Source organism: Jatropha curcas, chromosome 3 (genome assembly GCF_041381405.1).
Source record: "Jatropha curcas cultivar XTBG-Jc1 chromosome 3, XTBG_Jcur_1.0, whole genome shotgun sequence".
Classification (NCBI taxonomy): Eukaryota; Viridiplantae; Streptophyta; class Magnoliopsida; order Malpighiales; family Euphorbiaceae; genus Jatropha; species Jatropha curcas.
In genome coordinates, this window is record NC_143153.1 from 19,490,425 (window position 1) to 19,513,575 (window position 23,151).

A 23,151-nucleotide genomic window follows, 5' to 3' on the forward strand; every position below is an offset into this window, starting at 1 on the left:
GCTTGCTGGAAATTTTACCAGTAACTTCATATTGATTTTGACCCCATTTAATGATGGAATTAGGAAGTGTTAGCTTTACATGGGTTTTTGAATCATCCAAATCGGAGTTGTATATTGAGAGATATGATCAAAAGAGTACAGACTGTGTAGGCTGGAAGACGCGACGCGCGCGCGCGAATTGCATGACGAGCTCGCGTTGCCTTCTCGCGCTCGCGAATTTGCACTGCGTGCTCGCGACTTGTGCTCGCAACCTCACTGACTCTCATTTGGCACTTCTCGCGCTCGCGACATTGCACTGCGCGCTCGCGACTTGTGCCCGATAACTCACTGTCTCTCATTTTACACTCTACGCGCTCGCGACTTTCAAGTGCGCACTCGCGACTTTCACCTGAAACTCTCTGACTCTTATTTGGCACATCTCGCGCTCGCGACTTTTCACTGTGCGCTCGCGACTTGTGCTCGCAACCTCACTGCCTCTCATTTGGCACTTCTCGCGCTCGCGACATTGCACTGTGCGCTCGCGACTTGTGCCCGATAACTCACTGTCTCTCATTTTACACTCTACGCGCTCGCGACTTTCAAGTGCGCGCTCGCGACTTTCACTTGAAACTCACTGACTCTCATCTGGTGCTTTACGCGCTCGCGACTTGGCAAGGCGCGCTCGCGACTTGTGTTTTCCTGCACTTTTGGACTTCATTTTCAATGCAATTGTATTCCTTTGCTTCACTTATATGCCTCCAATCATTTTAACACCAAAATACAATATGAGAACATGTATCAAAACAACATTCAAGCATGCAAATGATGTGAAATCAAATAAACATTATGAATTATGAAGTTATGAACTATTAATATGATGTTGTGTTATTATTTACAATACCAACATTATGCTCCATTGAGGTTAGGCAGAAACCATGTAGATAAGGCTATGTCGCGACATAGGATAGCAGATCTGCACCCCATACAGTTTGATACTCCAGCTACAGGCCGTTGAGTGGATATGATTATATATGGGCCATAGCAGCCAAGCATACAGTATTCATCCAGTTTCATACAGTTTTTTTTTCTTATCACTTCGGTTTCACTATAACCTTATGGAGCCATACAGATATCTTGACAAAACATTTCATGAATCATACAGTATTATAAACAGTACAAAAGATAATCAAGGTATAATGAAAGGATCATGCTATATGTGCTTATATGTTTAATTATCCATATGCATTTACATGCTTATTTCTATCTATGGATGTGCTTAATTGTTTCTTTATATGTTGAGATATCCACTGAGCTTTATTTGCTCAGCGAGTTACCTATTTAACTCGCAGGTTTTGAGATTGGACCGTAGAGAGTCAGCTTACAACTGCTGCAGTTCATCTGTAGAAGACTCAGTCTTCAGGGTAGCTAATCATCTTAATGTGTATCTTTTGTCTAGCCTTTTTATGGCATGTACAGGGCACACAGTTGGGCCCATTTCATTTTGTAAACTAGTATCATGTTTTGTAAATATAAATTACATTATTTTTGTAAACAACATCAGCATGATATTATATTCAATATACATTATGATTTCAGCATGTCAGGCCATACAGTGAACCAGTTTGTAGCGTCTCGGTTCGGTTCATTCGGGTTTACGGGTGGACCGGGAAGGGATGTTATACTCCTCCTTCACTTGGGCAGCTTGTCCCTCTTATTGTTCTTCCTTCTTCTCTTTCTCCTCGACCGCTTTTGGCCCTTCAACCCCCTCTTTATCGGGTTCTTTTTCTTCATCTTTCTGCTCTTTCTCTTCTTTAGATTTTGGTTCCTTGGGCTCTACCCCTAAGATGTCAATCACATCCACAAAGATTTCAAGACTTGGATACGTCTTCCCCTTGTGCTCAAAAGGCTCTGTCTGTAGACATGGAGAGGAATGCTCACTCAAACAGACAAATTAGCCATCCATGTCCAAACAGTCATATGTATTTTGTGGTGTGTTTCTAATTTTGTACCTCAGGCCCATGTGGTTTCTTTGAGTGTGGATTTCAGGTAGCTCTGTGATGCTTTGTTGGTCCTTTCCAAGCCCTTTCCCTTCTTCATAATTCATCCTCTTCATGATGTTGGAGATAGTGGGCCCCATGTCAGTGCTAAGTACTGCGATCTAAAAACCGGTCCATGGAGGATTACTTGCTTGTCCATATTTAGCGTAGCTACGCTTCTCTCACTTGCAGTAGGTATGGTGATGACTTCACCATTGAATGGAAACTTGATTTTTTGGTGTAGCGTTGATAGTACTCCTCTTAAGGAATGGTACCATGGGCGCCCCAAGAGTAGGGCAAATGTTAGGGGAATATCAATAATGATAAACTCAGTCTACTTTTCTATCGGTCCCACCTTGACCACTATCTTGAAAATACCCTCAACCTACCTCTTCGAGTCATCGTATGCTCTAATCACAACATTAGAGTGTTCCAAATCAGACAGTTCCATCTTGAACTTGGAAAGCAACTTCAAAGGACACACATTTAGGGCTGACCCGTCATCGATCATCACATTACCGATAACTATCCCTCTAACTTAGCCTTTATGAACAATGCTTCAGTGTGATTCCTTCCTTCAGAGAAAGTTCATCATCAGAAAAAGTGATAGTGAGGGGATTATGCTGAACTAACCCCATAAAATTGGCTGGAGATATAGACGATGAAATTGGAATCTCTACCATCGGTTTCAGCAAAGCTTCTCGATGTTTCTTTGAAGAGACGAGCAGGTCCCACATGCTTATATTTGCTTGGGTTCTTTTCAACTGCCTCATCAGTACATCATCTTTGACTTCTTTCTTTGGCACATCTGATGAGCTTGCCTTCTCATTTTCTCCCTAAGGTTTGATCGTATCTAGCTGATATATCCAACTGCTACGAGTCATATGGTTCACAGCTCTTGCTTCTTCTTCTTCCTCGCTACTCCAAACGTCCAGAGTAACAGGATGCACAACTACCTCATCATCGCTCGCCACCCAAACTTGCTCACTCTGATCCAACCATTCCTCATCATTATCCCATACGTTCAGGACCATAACATAGATATGGTCCAATAATATCTCTCTCTCTCTCTCTCTCTCTCTCTCTCTCTTTCTACCTCCTCCTCTTTAAATTCGGCCATGACCTCTTTGGGAGTCTTACCAGACTTAATCATATATAAATTTTTAGGAGGCGGCATGTTTCGAAAGTTGGAAAGTGGATTAGTCCTCGTGCTCGGCCTTGACTTTTCAGGATTAGTAACCTTGCCATTGTCAATTAAATCTTGAATTTCATGTCTCAACTGCAAGCAATTGTCGGTGGTGTGACCCTTGCTTTGGTGGAAGTGGCAGTACGCATTATGATCAACGTTCCTTGGCAAAGGTGTTGGAGGAGGTTTTGGTGCGAGCGGTTTCAACAAACCCGCTGACTTCACTTTCTCGAATACTCTAGAGAGAGGAGTGCCGAAAATTGGAGAATCTCCTTTATGGCACATTAATGGCTCTCAAATCTAGAGTGGCAATGCACTACTTTCAGATCCTCTTACATCCTCTTACATCCTCTTTTCTTTTCTGGGTTCAAAATTTAATATATAATCAATCACCATAAAGCAATAAATACCTACATTATCTAAGAGACCCTCAAAAAATAGAAGATGTGGTTGATAATGTCTTTTTTTTTTTTTACACATCATCTTAATATAACAAATAAACATTATCATTGGAGAATATTTTTTTTAAAAAAAAAATCTTTCAATTTTTTTATGTGATAATTAAATAAAATCAATCCAAATTAACATTGGAGATGTTCTAAGGATAACCATTCACACTGCCACGACCTTTGCATGTGTGGAGGTCATCCCCCAATAGACGAATCCCTAATACACCTATGGTCTAAGCACCTTCTTCAACTTCAAAATTCAAATGTCATGTTTGTTTAAATTAGTCAACCAAGGCTATTTTTGTCATTAATAATATTTCACTTACTTAAGAGACTCAAATTTCTATATTGACATAACAATGGAAATGCCCTTATTATTGGATGAAACTAAAACTAAGGATGAGTAAATTAATTTTTACAAATGTAGGGATGAAGTAAGTAATTATGTTAAACCTCATAAGCTCCAAACTTTTTTTCCCTAGATACTATTATATTTTTTTATATAATTATGTGTGCAATGTCAATATAGTATTTACAATGTTTTCCATAAGTTGAACTATTATGTATGAATGGATGTGTTCTCTCCAATTGCCAAGTCCTTATTCATAGCTTACACTCTGAGTTTGGTTTGGTGGTTCTAGGTTGCAGATCATTTCTTAATCTTAAGCCTGATATTAAGGTTAAATGGATTCGCAGACAATCAAACGGAGGAGCTCATTTGCTTATTAGGGCTTTTATTTGTTTTAATCATTATTAAGTATGAGATTATATTCCTAATAGGGCTTAACCTACAAAAAAACCCTGAGTTATGCGAGTTGTTACAGAAACACCATAAACTAACCTTCATCCCCCTAGTACCCAAATTAAAATGTTTGTATTATTATCACCCTGAATTCAAATTTTGTTGGGGTTTTAAATAAAAAACTATTAAAGTAGGTTCCACATAACCATGTTGGGTTAACTTAACCCAAAGAGTCAAAACAGTGTCGTTTTCATAGAGAATCCCAGCCATCGATGCTCCATCATCAATCTCAGCGTTAGCAGGGGGCAAAACCCTTCCGGCGGCAAACAACACCCGCCCATCAACTCCATTCCTTAGCTGCATCACCATCTGCATTACTATACAACGTTACATCCCCAAATCTCTGTTCAACTTCAAGAAACTCTTTAAGCGAAGCCGGTCTAGCTCCATCATCACTACAAAGCCTCCACCATCTTAGTTGCTGAAGAAGCTCCACTAGAACTCTTCTATTTCTCTTAGTCTTAGATTTCCCGATTATTAACACTAGATGATAATGCTCCACTTTGGTTTCTTTTCACACTTCAATGAGATTTCTTGCATTCTTACTTCTTTCTAGTGTTAAAAAGTCAAAGAAGAAACCTAATGATACAATATGGAAAGTCAAATACCAATAATTTAGGAGAAAATTAAGCCTAAAATCAATAGAGCAGAATATTTTGACTTTCTTAAACTGATACATGTATACAGTATAAATTTAACATTACAGAAGAATGAATAATAAGAAATTCTATTCCTCTAAATTATCTTTCTTTCTATCTTCTATCATGGTATCAGAGCAGGTTCTTCAATCCAGAAGGAGAGAACCAGCAATCATCATCTACCAAAATCCCTCCTTGAATTGATCCTTCAAAGCCAAACCAAATAATGTCAGAAAGTGATTCTGAAAACAATTCCAACACGACTGGTAATACTAAATCAATGTTACCAGATGATATAGCCCTCCAATTTGCGAATCTGTTAAAACAAACTCTTCAAACAGATTTGACAATAGCCACAAAATTAACAGGAGATAATTATGCTATCTGGGCTCGGTTGATGCGAGCAGCAATAGGAGGAAAGGGAAAAACAAAATACCTGTCCTCTAATCCTCCTCCAAACACAGATCCTACCTTTCAATTATGGGATCAAGAGGACCAAATCGTGTTTACCTGGATCATTCAAAATATTGATTCCAGTCTGGTAAACAGTGTGATAAACTACCCTACTGCCAAAACCTTGTGGGAAGGTTTAGCCACAACATACGGCAGTGGTGTAGATTCGTTACAAACATACGATTTACACAAGAAGGCAAGTATCATCAGACAAGGCAATGGGACTCTTGAAGGGCTGTGGAGCACACTACAGGGGTATTGGCAGACAATTGATCGTAGACAGCCAAACCCCATGAGATGTCTAGAAGATATAGCAGAATTCAATAAATATGTCAATGAGCAACGATTATACCAGTTTTTGACGGCAATCGATGAGAGGTTCGAATCGGTCAGGAAGGATCTTTTGAATCAGGAGCCTAAACCCTTAGTAGAGGCTGCATATGCCTCGGTTCGTCAAGAGGCCGCAAGAATCCAAGTACTGAAACCTGCTACCTCCGGCGAAGATGATACATCATCGGGTGGCATAAGTTCGGGCCTGATCGCAAAACCAGTGAATCGAAGCAGAATGTCTGGACAGCAAAAGAATCGATCAGATCTCTCAGATCATAGAAGCTCATCACAGGAAGATCGCTTAAAACTTCAATGTTCTCATTGTGGTATGAAAAAGCATACCAAGGAGGGTTGTTTTGAACTAATTGGTTACCCTGACTGGTGGGAGAATGGGAACCGAATTAAAAAGAAAGGTACAAGTAAAGCAAATACAGCTTCGGGCAACCAAGAGGCTACCGGCAAAACTGAAAGCAGCGAGAATTGTGGCGGAGGAACAAGCCAAGCGGGGATCACTGCTATGGCAAGCGGCGGCGCTGGAAGCTTTGGTAAGAACCCTAAAATTCTCTCAAGTAATGAAAGAGATGGGGATGTGGGAAATAAACTACCCACTAGGCCATATTTCAAAAGAGAAGAAGGGTCTATGCTGTTCGGCCCACTACCAAAGCCAATAAACCGGACCAAAAAGGAAGAACAAGTGGAGCCAGCCCAATTAAATTTTGCTCAGATTCAGCCTAGTCCGGAAAAAGAAAATAAATGGATTCTTGACTCGGGTGCCTCACATACCGTCACTTACGATGCTTCAGATCTTATTACCTCAGAAATTCCAGAAAAAAACTTCATACAAAGTGCAAATGGCATGTTGTCAAAAGTGGAAAATGCTGGAAAAATTAAATTCAATCCTAAAATGGAATTGGAGCATTGTCTTTATGTCCCCTCACTCTCGCATAAACTTTTATCAGTCAGTCATATTACTAAAGAACTGAATTGTGTGGTTCTCATGTATCCTCAATTTTGTCTTTTGCAGGACATTCATACGAAGGAGATCATTGGGCGTGGTACTGAGTTTGACGGACTGTATTATGTCGATGACGTGGTAAAAAAGGGGGTTGTATTACTTGCTCATGGAACTGAGGATAGACAAATTTGGCTATGGCATAGAAGATTGGGACATCCGTCGGCAAGTTATTTACGGTTCTTATTTCCTACTTTGTTTAAAAATAGGAACTCTTGTTTGAATTGTGAGACTTGCATACTTGCGAAAAGTCACCGTGTTTCATTTCCTTTAAACAATACTAGACTTGATAAAGCATTTAGTTTGATTCACTCTGATGTTTGGGGTCCTGCTCCATGCTCTACTGGTTTTCAATATTTTGTGTTATTTGTGGATGATTTTTCTCGCATGACGTGGGTGTATTTTTTAAAGCATAAATCTGAGGTGTTTGAAAAATTTGTTGCATTCTTCCACATGATTCAAACTCAATTCCACCGAAAAATTAAAATTCTCCGTTCTGACAATGGCACTGAATATGTCAACGGAGCCATGAAAAACTTCTTCCTTGAAAATGGTCTAATCCACCAAACTACATGTCCCTATACACCACAACAAAATGGTGTTGCTGAACGTCGGAATAGAACCCTTCTGGATATGACACGAGCAATGCTTATCGAGTCCCGTGTTCCGAAATTTTTTTGGCCAGAAGCCCTTGCTACTTCCGCCTACCTTCTGAACCAGTTACCCATAAAGATTTTGGATCATAAAACACCCTTACAAGTCCTTGGTAGTCAAGTAGACGTTCCCCAAGCTTTATCTTTGCCTCCACGGATTTTTGGGTGCTCTGTTTTCGTTCACATTCCAAAAGGGGATAGAGCTAAACTAGACCCTTGTGCAATCAAATGTGTTTTTATGGGATATGCACTTCATCAGAAGGGGTACAGGTGTTATAGTCCTAGTACACGCAAGACCTATGTGACTATGGACTGTAACTTTGTCGAGACTGAATATTACTATATTGCTCATTCTAGTGGTCAGGAGGAGAACAATAGTGATCCACTAGCATGGTTGAACAATAGTGCTATCTTAGACAGTGCTATTCCAGAATCAACTAAGCTTGCAAATGAATCTATCAAACAAGAATCAGAAGGTGACACACACTCAGTACCACAAGAAGTGCCATCTTTACCCAATGTCTCTCCTTCTGAAGATGTCCAACTAGAGGTAAGTGAGGAATCACACTCCTTTAGTAATAATGATTTGATTGATACTAACTCTGAACAGGAGATCCAAGAAGAAAGATACCATCTGCCTCCAAGAAGTACTCGTGGGATTCCACCAAGAAGGTACTCTCCTGAAAGAGTTACTAGAGGTTTTAGATACCCCTTGGAACATCTAGTGAGGGGTAGGACCAGTGAAGCTGTAAAAACTTTCTCGCTTACCATTCATGAGGTAATTTCGAGATCAGTAGAGGAGGCAAAGCAAAAAAAGGAATGGTGGGAAGCAATGAAAGAAGAAATGAAAGCTCTGGAAAAAAAATGGAACATGGGTAACATGTGAACTACCAAATGGGAAGAAACCTGTAGGGTGCAGATGGGTGTTTACTATTAAGCATAAGGCTGATGGGACAGTTGAAAGATACAAGGCCAGACTGGTTGCAAAAGGCTACACTCAAACCTATGGCATAGATTACTCAGAAACCTTTTCTCCAGTTGCAAAGATAGACACAATTCGGGTTCTTTTTTCCATTGCTGCAAACAAAAGATGGCCTATGCACCAGTTTGATGTGAAAAATGCATTCCTACATGGGGATTTGAAGGAAGAGGTATATATGGAAATTCCCCCAGGCTTTTCTAAAAACTTTAAAGGAAACGAAGTTTGCCGACTTCAAAAGGCACTATATGGATTAAAACAATCTCCACCGGCATGGTTTGGAAGGTTCACCGAAGCAATGAAAAGATATGGCTATCGGCAGAGTAATTCTGATCACACCTTGTTTTTAAAGAAAAGAGGAGAACTAATCACATGCCTGATCATCTATGTGGATGATATGATCATCACAGGTAGTGACAAGGAAGAAATAACAAAGCTTCGAGATAATCTGTTTGCTGAATTTGAAATGAAAGATTTGGGAGGTCTTAAATATTTCCTTGGAATTGAAGTCCTAAGATCAAAGATGGGGATTTTCATTTCTCAAAGGAAATATGTCTTAGATCTTCTTGCTGAAACAAAGATGATTGACTGCAAACCAATTGACACTCCTATACAAGTTAATCATGGCCTTGTGTTGAAGGAAGGAGGAGAGCCCGCCGACAAAGAACTGTATCAGCGACTAGTTGGGAAATTAATTTACTTATCTCATACTAGACCAGATATAGCATATGCAGTCGGGGTGGTTAGCCAGTTTATGCACTCTCCACAGAAGGAGCACATGGAAGCTGTGACGAGGATTGTGAGGTATCTCAAGGGAACTCCTGGACATGGAATCTTGTTCAGAGACAATGAACACTTGGAAATAGAAGCTTACACTGATGCTGATTGGGCGGGAAATCCAAATGATAGAAAATCCACTTCTGGTTACTTCACTCTGGTTGGTGGAAATCTGGTAACTTGGCGTAGCAAGAAACAAAAGGTGGTTGCTCTTTCAAGTGCTGAAGCTGAGTTCAGAGGAATTGCCAGAGGAGTAAAAGAGGTATTATGGCTAAAAAAAATTCTTGATGAATTGGGTTTTCCACCTCAAGGCCCAGCCAAACTAAAGTGTGATAACAAGGCAGCCATCAGCATTTCTGGAAATCCTGTCCAACATGACAGGACAAAGCATGTAGAAGTTGATAGACACTTCATCAAGGAGAAACTTGAAGGAGGTATCATCGAGCTTCCATTTGTGAGGTCTGAACACCAGTTAGCCGACATTTTGACGAAGGGAGTTACAACTCAATCTTTTCATGAAGTATTGGGCAAGTTGAACATTGGAAATCCCGCTGATCAACTTGAGGGGGAGTGATACAATATGGAAAGTCAAATACCAATAATTTAGGAGAAAATTAAGCATAAAATCAATAGAGCAGAATATTTTGACTTTCCTAAACTGATACATGTATACAGTATAAATTTAACATTACAGAAGAATGAATAATAAGAAATTCTATTCCTCTAAATTATCTTTCTTTCTATCTTCTATCACCTAAAAAGTGATATTTTATCTGTTCAATGGAGGGTGGTTCAAAGAATGGCGAGACATATCCTCAGTTACTGGATTTGTTTCCAAGAGAAAGAGAATGGCTTATTAAAAGAGCTGATGAAAGATCTATAGAGGAGAAGAAGCTTGAGCTAAGGCTTGGTCCACCTGGTGAAGAAGTATGGTCTCTTGGAAAGACATAAAAACTCAAATGATAGAGAAAGGGACGAGATTCTTCTCTCTCTTGGAAACCAACAAACCCATAAGTTCTCTTCACCTGAAAACACTCAAGCAGATTCTATGTGGTTTAATCAACAACTATAGCAACAGACGAAGACTGCTACTCCATTTCTCCAGTTTCCATTTATCCAATAATGGCAGTAAAAGTGACACCCATTAGAGTACTTAAAGTGGTGCTTCTATGATGAAAGAAAGATCATGTGGACTGCGTCAAAACGGAAAAGTAAAAAATAAATTAAGTAAAGAAATAATTTTTAATTATAACACCTCAATGTCGAGATCGGAGGAAGAAATGGAGGGGTTGGTCGGAGAAGACAATGGATTTTGGGGGAAAAAAATGAGGTAGCGAAAAGGTACCGTTGTGACACCATGGGTTAAGTTAACCTAACATGGTTCTTTGTGACCCACTTTAATAGTTTTTTATTCCAAACCCTGTCAGGACTTGAATTTAAGGTGATAATAATACAAATTTTTTAATTTGGGGTGTCAGGGGGATGAAAGTTAATTTAAGGTGTTTCTATAACAACTCGCATAAATCATGATTTTTTTTTTAAATTAAGCCATTCTCAATACATTGTTCAACTTTTATTCTTATCAATAATATTATGGATTTTTCCTTTAAAACAAATGTAATGATCATACATAAACTTTATCATGTAATACTATATTTCATTATATTATGACATAAATTTAAAATTATATTTAAAAAATACAACTTATGATAATTGACGCACTCATGACTTCTATGCCGGTATATAGATAATAGAGATTTCACACTTATTCTTGACAGATGGAAAGACGATGATACCCTCCACAACACTTTGATACCATGAATCGCCTGAAGGATACTTTAGTCATAATACCAACCTCTCGCTCTCTCAATCTGAAATCGGCGGGAAAAAAAGAGGAAGAAAACCCCCTCAAATCTAGTCTCATCCCCTCCCAAATCCTCCAGACATCTTTCTCCATTATTGGTAATGATTAACGTACTGAACGTGGCGGAGAAGCCTTCGGTGGCGAAATCTGTGGCGACTATACTCTCAAGGAACCAACAGCATGGACTGAGAGTAAGAGAGGGGCGGTCCCGCTATAACAAAATCTTCGAGTTTACTTACGTGATTAATGGGCAGCCATGCCACATGCTTATGACCTCCGTCACGGGTCACCTGATGGAGCTCGAATTCGAAGACCGCTTCCGCAAGTGGCATTCTTGTGATCCTGCCGATTTATTCTCCGCCCCCGTCCGTAAATTCGTCCCTGAGGTTTCTCTCTCCTCCCTATATTTATTTACTTCAAAAGCGTCTGTCGAATGGTGGCTCCGCCAAGAATAATATCGAAAAGATAAAATTTATATACCCTGAATTTTTACAACCTAACATACAAAACCATGCAGTTATGGAAATGTTATGGAACTGTATCAATGTAGTCCATTTAATTTCCCCTTGATTCCTTTTCCTTAGAAAAGCAAAATCATGCTAAAGATGATTTTTGCAGAATAGGCCTGATAAGGATTTATGTCTTGATTGGTGTATTATGTGTTGTGAGGATGGGGTTGGGCAATATGGAATCACCGTTTTAGGTTTTTTTTGAGGAGGAATGGGTTGTACAGAAGCTCTGGAGACTTTTCAGTGGTCTAAAATGGAGAGGTTTTGGTGGAAGAGACGTGCCAATTTTCTTTGGTGGAGCAGATTTTTTTATCTTAAATCAAAATATGATATCCCTTTAGTTTATTGTCGGACATGAGGGTGCTTTAGGAGTTTTTAGAGGGGTCTATTTAAACCTTTTCCAATTCAATTGGAGGACAGTACTTTTTTGTCTTTTTTTGGAGTTATGTTAGAGTTTTTTCGTTTCTTATAAACAAGGTTAAAGTGAAAAAATATTGGATTCTGATTTGTTAATTTGTAAATTAAAACCTGTTAGTTTAATGGATATGATTAGATTTGAAGATATAGTTAGTGAATTGGATTGTGTTATAACTTAATTTGGCTTAATTTATGTCTACGCCTTAGATGTAACTAAATCAAAGTATAAAACAATGCAAATAACCTAACACTTATAAATATCTGAAGGTTTAGTAACAAACATGACTTATGATTTATTGTCCTCCAATATATGATTTTATTTTAATCTACAAAAGAAAAGAGTTCAATTTTTATATTGTTTTGAGCATTCAAATACCAGTGTTCTATTTTTGGCATACCATGGGATGAAATTGTCCAGAATCTTAGTTGACATTCGATGCATATATGACTTGAGATAGGATGCACTGTGAAAAGAATCTGTGGAGTTGGCCCCATCTATTTTGTTTGGAATTGTGTGAGGTATTATTTTACAAATTTTATTGAACCAAAATATTGCAGCCATTTTTATGAATCTGAATAAATTCATAGTGTCCTTGTAACCACCGTAGCATCTTGAACCACTGATATAAGGCTGCCACCACTACACCATGCCTTGTGGTTACCATTGCTGCAGCCACCATCACCATTGTGATTGCAATTATGTAGTCAACACTGTTGCTTTTCCTACCACCACCATGACAGCCACATGACTACAAAATCTGCTATCATGGTGTTTTTACGTCTTATGAACCAACCACTGCTGCTGGTATGCTGCCAGCATTTGTTGTCTAATTTTTCCATCATAATCAGTGTCACCTCAATATCGTATCCTTTTTATCAGCACTGCTACTCTTATAGTAACATGGTCATATCCATGTCCACTACCAGGTTTACAATAATTTACAATACTATCTTTTTGGATAGTTTTGCTACAGTAATCTCTAGCATTGCGTCATAATTATTTTTTAAACTGTTGGCATTATCATACAATAATGGAAATTATAAATCATATCATTATGTGGCCTAAATTATGAGATTTTAAAATCTCATAATTTCATTGGTTAGTAAAGCTGAAAGCTTTAAATCCCATCATTTTATTAGTTAATAAAACCAAAAGCTTCTACATCCCAATTTCTCTGAAATGTGGGTGATACATTTCTTCCATTTGGGTGTTTGTTCAAAGGAAAGCAATGTTGATGCATCTCTATTATTGGCGTGTATAATTTGCTGAACTATTTCCTTATTGATTTTTGGTTAGGACAAGATAGATATCAAAAGGACATTGGAGGAGGAAGCTAGAAGGTGCCAGTGGCTTATTTTGTGGCTTGATTGTGATAGAGAGGGAGAAAACATTGCATTTGAAGTGATGGAGGTCTGTAGAGCAGCGAATCGCTACCTCACCGTACGGAGGGCTCGCTTTTCTGCATTAATTGACAGGTTTTCAAGTCTAAAGTTTCTTTTCATTTTCCTTATTTATTGCCATGCTTAGTACATTATTTTCTGATGTTTGGTTTAGCAAATACCAGGGAAATCCATGAGGCGGTCCAAAATCTCGTTTCTCCCAACCAGTGCTTTTCTGATGCTGTGGATGCTAGGCAAGTAAGTAGTTTTCTCATTCATTCAGATGTTTTCCAATTTTCTTATAGTCAATATGAAGTTAGCTTTTACTACTCCCTATATAGCTTAGTACTAGCTCAATGTGTAATAAAGTCATTGGCATTTATGTGTTAGCTAAAGTCTCGTTATAAATTCACTTTGTCAGAGAAAGCAGAGCTACTGACATTAACTGTATATCAACATTCTTTTTTCGTCTTTGCTTTTGGGTTTCATTCTCCGACAGGGAATAAAACTGAAGTCTTAATATTTTGCAGGAAATTGATCTCCGTATTGGTGCTTCTTTCACTAGGTTTCAAACCATGCTATTGAGAGATAAATTTGATATTGATGCTGCTCAAGATGACAGAAATCTTGTTCTAAGTTATGGTCCTTGTCAGGTATGAATCTAGTTGACTACTTATGAAAATGTATGTAAATGTGTCTTCTTTAAGTTTGAAACCAGGACTTAGAATTTGTTATTCTGGTTGCTTTATGTTTACAGTTCCCTACACTTGGCTTTATAGTGGAACGTTATTGGGAGATACAGTCACATGAACCAGAAGAGTTTTGGACTCTTAACTGTTCTCACAAATCAGATGAAGGCATTGCTACCTTCAATTGGATGTAAACTGTGAAGGCTTCGTGCATTGTATTTCCTTCTTGAGTTATATAAGTTGTATGTTAAACATTTACTTGTATTAGTTTTGCAGGCGGGGACATCTCTTTGACTATACTTCTGCTGTTGTACTGTACGAAATGTGTGTTCAGGAGCCAACTGCGACTGTATGTAATGGAAATCATGTGCTTGATATATTTGTTGCTTTAAAGAACAAGATTTGGTTAAGGTTGAATCTTTTACATTTGTAATTCATAATCAGGTAACAAAGGTTCAACAACAGGAGAAGAATAAGTATCCTCCATATCCTTTGAGTACCATTGAGCTTGAAAAACGAGCTTCACGATATTTCCGGATGAGTTCTGAACACACCATGAAGGTAAAAGTTGGATTATAATACCTTTTTGTTATGAATGCATGCACTTCATTTACTTCATTAATTGTTTACACTTATTGGCATCTCCCATAGAATGTTATGATTCTTTCAAAAAATGTATCCTTCCACTTATTATGAAGTTAACCAAGTGTTGACACAGAAGAGTGAGTTCATAATAGATAATTCACTTCAATGCTTTATGTGTTTCAAAATCATCTATTAGTCTTCACTTTCCTTTTTGAAAAGAAAAAATCCAGACTGCATTAGATTCTATATTTTAAATTGCAGTACCACCTTCACCTCCACTCAAATTTACTTTTCAATTCTTTCCATCTGATTCATCACATGTAGTCCTTTCCCATGGAATTGGATATCTAACATATCTTATGCTTTTGGAATCTTTTTATTTGCATTCACATGATTTTACGGATTTGATTTTTGAGAATCTCTAGCGCTCCTTACCTTTTCTTTTATTGTTTATAGGTGGCTGAAGATCTATACCAAGCAGGTTTCATTAGTTATCCTCGTACAGAGACAGATTGCTTTTCTAGCAGGACTGATTTGCAAGTTGGTAACTCTGTTTTTTGTTTTTGTTAGCACATCTTTGGCTATTGTGATGATTCGTTCTTATATTATTATAGCTGAAATGAATTAAATGTTGGAGAAACAAAATTAAAGAGGAAGAAACTGTAGAAATTAAAGGAAAGAATATGTTTTATTTCTTACAATTGTGTTATATTTTTCAACCTCTACTCCACTATATATATACAAAAAATTGTTCCAATATAGGAAGTAATCTAAATAGGAATAAACCTAAACTAGAAAACACAATCTTTACACTAATTAGGAATAAACCTAAACTAGGTGTTGAGAGAATATATTGTAATTGTATGTCTTCTATCTCATCAATCGATTACATAGGTCTATATATAAGGAATTTCTATGCTACCTAGCTATTTAGGAATACAAATCATAAACTAATTAGGAATCTAACTCCTAATAGAACTCTATTTACGACTAATCCTTAACACTCCCCCTCAAGTTGGAGCATAGATGTTAATAATGCTCATAATGCTCAACTTGTTACAAACTACTACTTTCAGCAAATCACAATACAATACTCAGCAACTGTACCCACTTCATTATAGCAATATAGAATCCCAAACCAAATAGTAGCAGCAGAATTAAGACAACACACTTAGGTTGTCGAAACAAATCTCACTGAACCATAAAACAACTCATAGGGCTGTTTCAAGCTTCCATAATCAATGCCTCAAAGAGGAAGCCCAGTAAAACGCAGCAAAGGACATCTAGCAAACGGAGCACACCACTAAAGGCCAAGAACACAATGCAACTCACTGGGGTTGCACTGCTCTTGACAAAGGAGAAAGTTCAAAAGCAGAATACCCGTAACTGCAGCAAAGGTGTAGTACTAAACCCTAATGCAAAAAGGAATCACTAGAAAATCTCCAAAAATTACCTAAACCAATTGTCACAGCAAAGGAAAAATATGTTTCCTCAGCGAATTAAAGCAACAACAGTAGCAGAGGACTGCCCGACACAGCTGCAACAGAATCACAGCAAACAAACCTATTGAATAAGCCCAAGAATGATGATGCAACTCATTGGGTTGCACGTCTCTCTTCAAGCCAACGTCGGCAACCAAGCAGCAGCCTCTGGTCCGTTTTGCTTGCGCTATTTGCGACCAACGCGAGCGGGTGGTGCTGCTGGCTCGAATTTCTTATCTTTCTTGTCGCCTCCATCGGATTTTCGTTGTCCGGGAAGGCCTTGCTGATTGCCAGATTGTCCTTGACCCATGGCTTGATTTTGTGCGAGACAAAGATTTGAGCTTGGCCTTTTTTGTTTTTTTTTTGAATGGAAGGCTCTGATACCATGTTGAGAGAATATATTGTAATTGTATGTCTTCTATCTCATCAATCGATTACATAGGTCTATATATAAGGAATTTCTATGCTACCTAGCTATTTAGGAATACAAATCATAAACTAATTAGGAATCTAACTCCTAATAGAACTCTATTTACGACTAATCCTTAACACTAGGAAACACAATCTTTATACTAATTAGGAATAAACCTAAACTAGGAAACACAATATTTACTTTAATCACAAAGATTTCAACAGAAACAAATGCATTAAAGAACATTAACTTTGTGATGCAAAATTGTGAAAGGAAATTGTGACAGGACAAGATTATATATCCATAATTTCAGATGTATATGGATGTGTTATCGCATATTGGTTTGGGATAAGGTCTTTAGTCAACATATAAGACCTGCGTAATCCTCTTCCCCTTGAACTAGCTTTTGGGGAGTGCATTAGGCCCAGTTCATTTTATTAACATGGTATCAAAGCCTAACCTGCTTCAATGTTGAGCCACCTATAGTTGTGTTTTGTCAGCGAACTTCACGCTCCAAACTGAATTTTTTTTTTATTAGTCGAACAATGGAAGCTCCTTAGATTCATTTCAAAGGCCGACACTTAGGGAGAAGGTGGACACCAGTGATCTAAAGCATCTTGCTCAACCTCACTCCTATCAAGTGACATCAAGCGGATTCAACCAAATTCCCAAGTTGTCACATTAAATTTGCTGCCAATGATGCCACAAAGGATTGGCAATCTCAATTTTAAAATAACTCTACCGGTCATTTGGATTGATGGAAGTTAAACATTCCATGGATATGCTAGATTCCTTTGTTTGGTTGAGAAAAATAGGCCATAATTTATGGAATTAATTAATTCCATCACAACACCAATTCCACCAGTTTGAAGAGATAGAAATCCCACATCTGGGATGGAATTCCTCAATCCATCATTTCTATTATTAGAATATATTGTAATTAAGGTTAGAATATCTTGTACATATTCTATAATTATAGCTGTCATTGTGATTAGGATTTGTAAAGTTGACTTATCATACTTATTTCGTTCTTTGTTCTATTTAAACCAAATATGCTTAAGGGAATAATCAAGCAAAAGCTTCAAACCTTCCCTGAATTCTTCATGGTATCATAAACAAGCTGATTTCTTCTTCTCCATTGTTCTTTTTCTGTTTCAGATATAGCCTCTTCTGCCAAAACATAAAACCCTTAACCCTACCCCTTTCCTGTTCTTGCCACCTATCCTAGAAGATTACCTCAGTCATTAATTTTCATCGTCGAAAACCTTGTCGTTGACATCCACGCGCTGCCACTAGTTTCTGCCGGCCAGTACATGCACTGGTGCATGAGCCCACTTTCCGTTGACTACTCCGACAACGAACACCACTCGCAGTTCGCCTGAGTTCGGCGGTCCTTTTTCCGGTTACACCTTTCACTGGGTCCTTCTCTTTCTTCTACCAAGGTACAAACAGCCCCTTCTTTCTTCTAAAAAAAGCGTTCTTTCTTTATCCTTATTCAGTATCACAATGACTGGAACTACTGAACCCTCATCATTCACTATGTTTAAACCTCTTTTCTCCAGTACCCCTACTATTACCATTGTTATATTATCCGGCTGCAATAACTATATTTCATGTGTTTTTTCAGTAGAATTATTGTTTATGGGGCAGGGATATGATGATCATTTAGGTAAAATACTGTTGATATTGTTGCCACAGATAAGCCAACATGGTCTAAGATTGATGCACTATTGTGTAGTTTGTTGTGGCAATCTCTTGATTCCGAACTACTTCCTTTATTTCAATCTTGCAAAACTTGTTGTAAGGTCTAGACTAAAGCCAAGATGTTGTATACAAATGACATACAACGAATATATAAAGTTGTCTCCAATATTGTCCATTTGCAGCAAAATCAACAAGATATGACTAGTTATCTTGGACAAGTTGAAACATTACTTGATGAATTTAATTCTGTTATGCCTTTCCCAGAGTGTTATTGCACAAGAGTAACAGAGAAATAAATTCTTTATGGTCTTGGCAATTATAGGTCTTCGACTTGGTCTTAGTTCTTTTTGAAATCAAATACTGCCAGGTTCTACTATTCCTACTCTAAAGATATTTTTGCTCAACTTCTTCGCATTTCTATGAGTCTAGCTTCATCTCCTAATATTGAAGCATATGTGTTTGCTATGTAGAATGGTAGTCGGAAATGGAAAGGTAATAAACCTAAACACTGTACTCATTGTGATAAACTTGGTTATACTTGGGAGATCTGTTGGCCATTGCATGGTAAACCACCGCTACATCAATCTGCTAGTACTAGACGATTAGTTGCTCATATGGTTCAGAGTAATGGAGCTGGAATTCTTCCTTCACCCGGTGCATCAGGTAATTCAATCACTTTGACAGGATTTGATTATGATTACGATGAATATGTACACTTTCAGGCTGCCAAACAACAAGCAGTACAACAATCATCATCCATATCTTAGTTTAGCACTTTGGTTGCTAGTATGACTAAATCCACAACCAACGATCCTTGGGTTCTTGACTGTGGTGCTTCTAATCACATTTTCTGGTAATGGAACACTTTTCTCGACTCCCACCCCTTCTCTAGACTCATCTACATTTATCATAGCGAATTGTTCACAAACTGAGGTTAAAGGCATTGGAAAAGTTAACCTACTCCTTAATGAGTTTTTCACCAGTCTTTTTCACTCCTGAATGCCCTCATAATCTACTTTTTATTAGTGAATTGACAAAACAACTTAATTGTATTGTGTCCTTTCTAGCGGACTATATCTCTATGCAAGAACTAGGGTTGTGCAAATCCGGTTTCGGTATGGTTCTTAAGAAGAACCAGAACCGAACCAAAAATTTGATTCTTTCATTTTTAGGATCGGAATCGGAACTGGAACCGAAGGACTAAAGAACTGGAACCGAACCTAACCAAATTTCGGTATGGTTTCTGTATGATTCTTCAGTTTTTCGGTTTCAGTTCTTTGGTTCTCGTTTCGGTTCCAGTTCCTCCATTAAAAATTATTATATTTTTAAAACACATTACAAGGTTCCTTTATATAAAAATATTCTAATATCAAAATAAAATATACAATATATGCTAATTAAAAAAAAGAATCATATTGTTCTAGTATATGCATTAAAAAATAATGAAGTTTTATTTTTATTCATTGTAAAAAGTTCCCATCATCTTTCAAGTTCTAAGTAATCTCCAAAGTAATAACATGAACATTACAAATAACAACAAATCATAACTAACAATTGAATAACGAAGTTTTATTTCTATTGTCAACAAAAAGAATTTAAGTTCCACGAAATCTCCAAAAAGATAGTACCTTCATTGCCACACGATTAATTTGTTAGTAAATTAAGACTTTTTAAATTAAAATAATATAAAAAACACTTTTTATTTAAATTATATAGTAAAATATTATATAAATATTTATGAATTATGATATTGTTAAAATATTATATACAATAAGAGATGACGAGAATCGTTAGATATTAATTTTTTATGCGGGATAAAAAATTTTAATTTATACTCCATTTGTATTATTAATTAAAGAGTATCAACTGATAAGGATTTTATTTTCAAATAATAAAATTTAGGGTCTTCTACAAATAATATAATATACTGAAACAATAAAGAAAAAATATATGGATAAATCGGGTTTTTGGTTCGGTTCAATTCGGTTTTGGTACGGTTCTTTATAAGAATCGGAACCAGAACCAAAATAATAAATTGCATATAGTTGGGCACGGTTCAGCTCCTACTATCTCAGTTTTTTCGGTTTCGGTTCGGTTTAGTATGGTTCCTCGCTTCGGTTCAAATCCCCAGGAACCATGCACAGCCCTAGCAAGAACAACGTACATGGAAGATGATTGGAGATGGATATGAGTCACAAGGGCTATATTATCTCTCCAGTCCCAAAATCACTCTTGCTTTAGCTTCTACTGTTTTAGTTGAACTTCTTCACAACCGATTCGGACGTACAGTCTTACCAAACTTCAACATTTAGTTCCTAGTTTGTCTTCATCAACTGTTTTAGAGTGTGAGTCATGTCAAATTGGGAAACAATCTCGTGTTGTTTTTCCTAAGTGTGTCAATAATAAAGCTTCAATTGATATTGTTCATTCATATGTTTGGGGTCCTAGTCGTGTCATTACAACTTTAGGATTTAATTATTTTGTTACTTTTAATGATGACTATTCCCGTTGCACTTGGTTGTTTCTAACGAAAAATCAATCTGAATCATTCTCCATCTTCGAAAAATTTTGTGTTGAGATTCAAAATCAGTTTGATGTTTAAATTAAAGCATTACATAGTGATAATGCTCGAGAATATTTTTCTCAACCATTTAATGTGTTTATGTCTTCTTAGGGCATCCTTCATTAGCCTTCTCGTGTATATACACCATAACAAAATGGAATCGCTGAACGAAAGAATCGCCATCTCATTGAAACAATTTGTACTTTACTTCTTCACAATCATGTTCCACTTCTTTTCTTTTGGGGATGCAGTTCTTGCTACTTGTTTTCTTATTAATAGGATGCCTTCTTCTATCTTTCAAAATCAGAGTCCTCATTCTATTTTGTTTCCTAAATAGGATCCATCTCGTCTTCCTTCCCATGTCTTTCACTATAATTGTTTTATTCATGACCATACTTCTGGGAAAGATAAACTCTAGCCTAAGTCCATTAAATGTGTCTTCCTGGGTTATTCTCGTCTACAAAAAGGATACAAATGTTATGACCCAATCTCTTCTACATTTTGTCTATGCAGATGTTTTTCGAGACTACACCTTCCTTTTGAAGTCAACTAACTCATCAGCACTCAGTTTCTGAAGTCCTTCCAATTCCAGCTACATCTCAACCACTTCAAGCTTATTCTCGTTGTCCTCCTACTAACCTTGTTTTGGATACAGGTACAAAACCTAGTGAATCACCTCTTATACTGGTTTCACCTCCTACACCAATCATGCCTTTCACAGAGGCAGTTACTCCTTCCATTGCTCTTCGAAAAGGTGTTTGTTCCACTTGCAATCCAAATCCTATTTACAATTTCTTGAGTCATCATCATTTATCTCCTACCTATTATGCCTTTGTTTCCACCTTGTCTGCTGTTTCTATACCTAAAAATGTCAGTGAAGCACTTGCCCATCCTGGTTGGTCTACAACTATGACTGCAGAGATGACTACTCTTCAGAATAATGGCACCTAGAAACTTGTTCCATTGCCTCCTTTTAAAAGTACCGTTGGATGCCGTTGGATTTACACCGTCAACGTTGATCTTGATGGCAAAATTGACCGTTTGAGAGCTAGGCTTGTAGCCAAGGGGTACACAAATTTATGGTCTTGACAACAATGGTACTTTTTCACCAGTGGCAAAGATTGCTTATGTTCGATTTCTCTCTCCAGCAGCTTTTTCTCAGTAGCCTCTTCATCAACTTGATATTAAAAATGCTTTCCTACATGGGGAGTTGGCTGAAGAAGTATATATAGAGCCAACCACTTGTTTTGTTGCTCAAAGGGAGTCTGATTTGATATGTCGACTATGTCGATCTCTGTATGGCTTGAAGTAATCTCCACGTGCATGGTTTGGAGGTTTAGTGTTGTTGTTCAACAGTTTGGCATGAGTCGAAGTGAAGCAAATCATTCAGTTTTTCACCGAAATTGAGATCATGGTAAATATATTTACTTAGTGGTCTATGTGGATGACATTGTCATAGTAGGCAATGATCATGAAGAGATATCCCACCTTAAGAAACACCTATTTAGCCATTTTCAAACCAAAAACTTGGGAAAACTGAAATTCTTTCTGGGGATAGAGGTAGCAAAATCTAAGACAAGTGTTGCAAGTTTAGAGAGGAAGTATGCACTAGATATACTAGAAGAGGCTAGCATGATAAACTGCAAACTTGTGGATACTCCAATGGATCTTAATGTGAAACTTGTTCCAGGACAGAGGGAGCCATTTAAAGATTCTAGCAGATATAGGAGACTTGTTGGTAAGGTTAATTATCTCATAATCACATGACTAGATATTTCTTTTACAGTAAGTGTGATTAACCAATTTCTCCAGTCTCCGTGTGATAGCCATTGGGATGCTGTTGTTCGCATTCTGAGGTACGTCAGTACCCCTGGGCAAGGATCATTCTATGAAGACAAAGACATACACAGGTAGTTGGCTACTCTAATGTAGATTGGCAGGCTTTCTATCTGATAGATGATCTACTTCAGGCTATTGTGTTATGATTGGAGGGAATCTAATATCTTGGAAAAGCAAAGAGCAAGATCTTGTGGCTAGATCAAGTGCAGAAGTGGAATATCAAGCCATGTCATTGGCTACTTGTGAACTTATTTGGCTAAAACAAATTCTTCAGGAGTTGAAGTGTGGCGAAGTGAAACAAATGAAACTAATGTGTGACAATCAAGCATCACTGCATTTTGCTTCAAATTGTTTCATGAAAGAATGAAACATTTGGAAATAAATTGTCACTTTATTAGGCAGAAGATTGAGTCA

The 23,151-nt window shown here is 37.5% G+C and overlaps 1 protein-coding gene across 6 annotated transcripts in view; it reads left to right on the forward strand.

The window, feature by feature from the left end:
- Positions 1-11,152: 11,152 nt before the first annotated feature.
- Positions 11,153-23,151, forward strand: part of TOP3A (topoisomerase 3alpha) — a 48,139-nt gene continuing 36,140 nt past the window's right edge. For 2 of the 6 annotated variants that reach the window (XM_089719542.1, XM_089719541.1), the window contains exons 1-8: positions 11,153-11,544; positions 13,382-13,560; positions 13,650-13,722; positions 13,995-14,117; positions 14,222-14,343; positions 14,430-14,502; positions 14,598-14,714; positions 15,195-15,278. In XM_089719542.1, the coding sequence (XP_089575668.1) occupies positions 11,260-11,544; positions 13,382-13,560; positions 13,650-13,722; positions 13,995-14,117; positions 14,222-14,343; positions 14,430-14,502; positions 14,598-14,714; positions 15,195-15,278 (1,056 nt within the window). In that variant the 5' untranslated portion in view covers positions 11,153-11,259. The remainder of the gene's footprint in view (positions 11,545-13,381; positions 13,561-13,649; positions 13,723-13,994; positions 14,118-14,221; positions 14,344-14,429; positions 14,503-14,597; positions 14,715-15,194; positions 15,279-23,151) is intronic. The other 4 variants (XM_012226576.4, XM_089719540.1, XM_012226577.4 and 1 more) reach the window with 3 other exon arrangements.